Raw genomic sequence first — 1,562 nt, 5'->3', positions numbered from 1 at the left:
TCAAAATAAAAAAAACCTTCACGTACGGGAAATGGTACAACGAAGACTTGGGCAGGTCAATGTACTCGTCAAGCAGGTCTCGCTGCTGCACTGCACCGCACTGCAGAGAGCAGTGTGATGACACACGCAGGCACAATCAATTCAACGCAAATAACTGAGCATGGCAGGCATCATCAACCATGCACGAATCATCGAGCCTACGACAATCAACAGATAGGTGGGTACCAGTACCCTAGCTCGGGCGCTTGATTGATCACACATGGGCCGGCGCGTCCCGCTTGTCGAAGCAGGTCACGTCGGCGGCGGAGTCCGGAGCGCCGACGGCGATGGTCACCGGCCAGCAGTAGTACGTGGTGACGACGACGCTGGTGGTGGCCATCGCCACGCCCACGTGGCTGGACAAGATCCCGGTCAGCTCCATCTCCGCGCCGGGCACGCCGCGCCCCTCGTAGAGTGCGTGCACGTACCGCATCGGCAGGTCCTCCGGCGGCTCCAGCACCACTTTCGTGCTCGCCTCGCGCATTGTCCGCTGCGCCACCTCGATGGGATCCGGCAGGTCGAACTCGGTGATCTTCGCTGCCAACGCCGACGCGTCCGTGAGCCGGACGGTGACGTTGGCGTAAACAATGGTGGCGCGCCCACCGGGGTTGTTGGCCCTTAGGACGAACGTGAGCACCACGACGTTGCCCGGCGGCGGCAGCGACGGGATGTAGTCGACAGCCACGCGGCCGCCGGCGAGCTTCAGTTGGAGCTTCTCCGGGCGGAGCATCACAACCACCGCCCGGACGATCACTACCACCGCCACCACTGTGACCACGCACGCTAACGTGCACCGCGCCGCGTATAGCCACCGGAACCTCCTCCACCAGCTCGTCGGCTTGCTCCCCTGCAGCTCGGCCATCGGTTCTGGATGTTTTCCTTTCCTTTTCGTGGGGAAAGTGCTGGCTAATGAACGAGAGTTGTACTGCGTGTTCTTTCCTTCTTGGATGGTATAGAGAGATCCACTTCCGGTACGTACCTACTTATAGATTTCTCGCATCATCACGCCATTGAACTACAGCTTTGCTAATTCTTGGACGTCTTAGAATTTCTCATTTCCAACCCTTAATGTCCTGGAATGAACGACTCTGTCATCACCATCCCTTCCTTCTTGCTTCTTCTTCTCCTCCCAGTTCTTTCCAGGTAACCCACTTCTAACCTTCTTGGTCGGCTTTGGTCGTTCCCTTTCATTTCATGCACATGTCCGGCAGCCGTGAGACCGTGAAGTGAAGATCTGATCGCCGGCAAAGAAGAGAATGACATGGAACACATACTCGCCCACATGCGACACCCGAGGCACCGTCAACTGTCTCCTATGCCCTACTCTTCCTTGTCGGAGCACGCGGTCTGAAGGTCGTTGGTCGACGGGAAATCAACGATAGACGTAGACGGTCGGAGGAGAGCTCGACGTAGATGTGCTCCTCCTCAGTGGCTTCGTGGCGCCCCTCCTCCACCTTGTGGCCGAAGGCGAGGGCCGATGCAACACCCTGATCGTACAACACGGTGTCGATCTCCTCGTCCCT

General features: G+C 58.2%; 1 protein-coding gene across 1 annotated transcript; it reads right to left on the bottom strand.

Moving 5' to 3' along the window:
- LOC123409791 lies at nucleotides 1-1,046 on the bottom strand. The gene has a single exon (XM_045102662.1). The coding sequence runs from the start codon at nucleotides 899-901 to the stop codon at nucleotides 254-256; it is 648 nt and encodes a 215-aa protein (XP_044958597.1). The 5' UTR covers nucleotides 902-1,046; the 3' UTR covers nucleotides 1-253.
- Nucleotides 1,047-1,562: the final 516 nt, after the last annotated feature.

The sequence above is a fragment of the Hordeum vulgare genome, chromosome 7H (genome assembly GCF_904849725.1).
Source record: "Hordeum vulgare subsp. vulgare chromosome 7H, MorexV3_pseudomolecules_assembly, whole genome shotgun sequence".
NCBI classification, from domain to species: domain Eukaryota; kingdom Viridiplantae; phylum Streptophyta; class Magnoliopsida; order Poales; family Poaceae; genus Hordeum; species Hordeum vulgare.
Note: the sequence above shows the minus strand (reverse complement) of the source record. Positions and strands in the feature narration are given on the sequence as shown.

Bases quoted from the DNA above. Each gene is read 5' to 3' on its own strand.
- LOC123409791 (XM_045102662.1), bottom strand. From the start codon at position 901: ATGGCCGAGCTGCAGGGGAGCAAGCCGACGAGCTGGTGGAGGAGGTTC.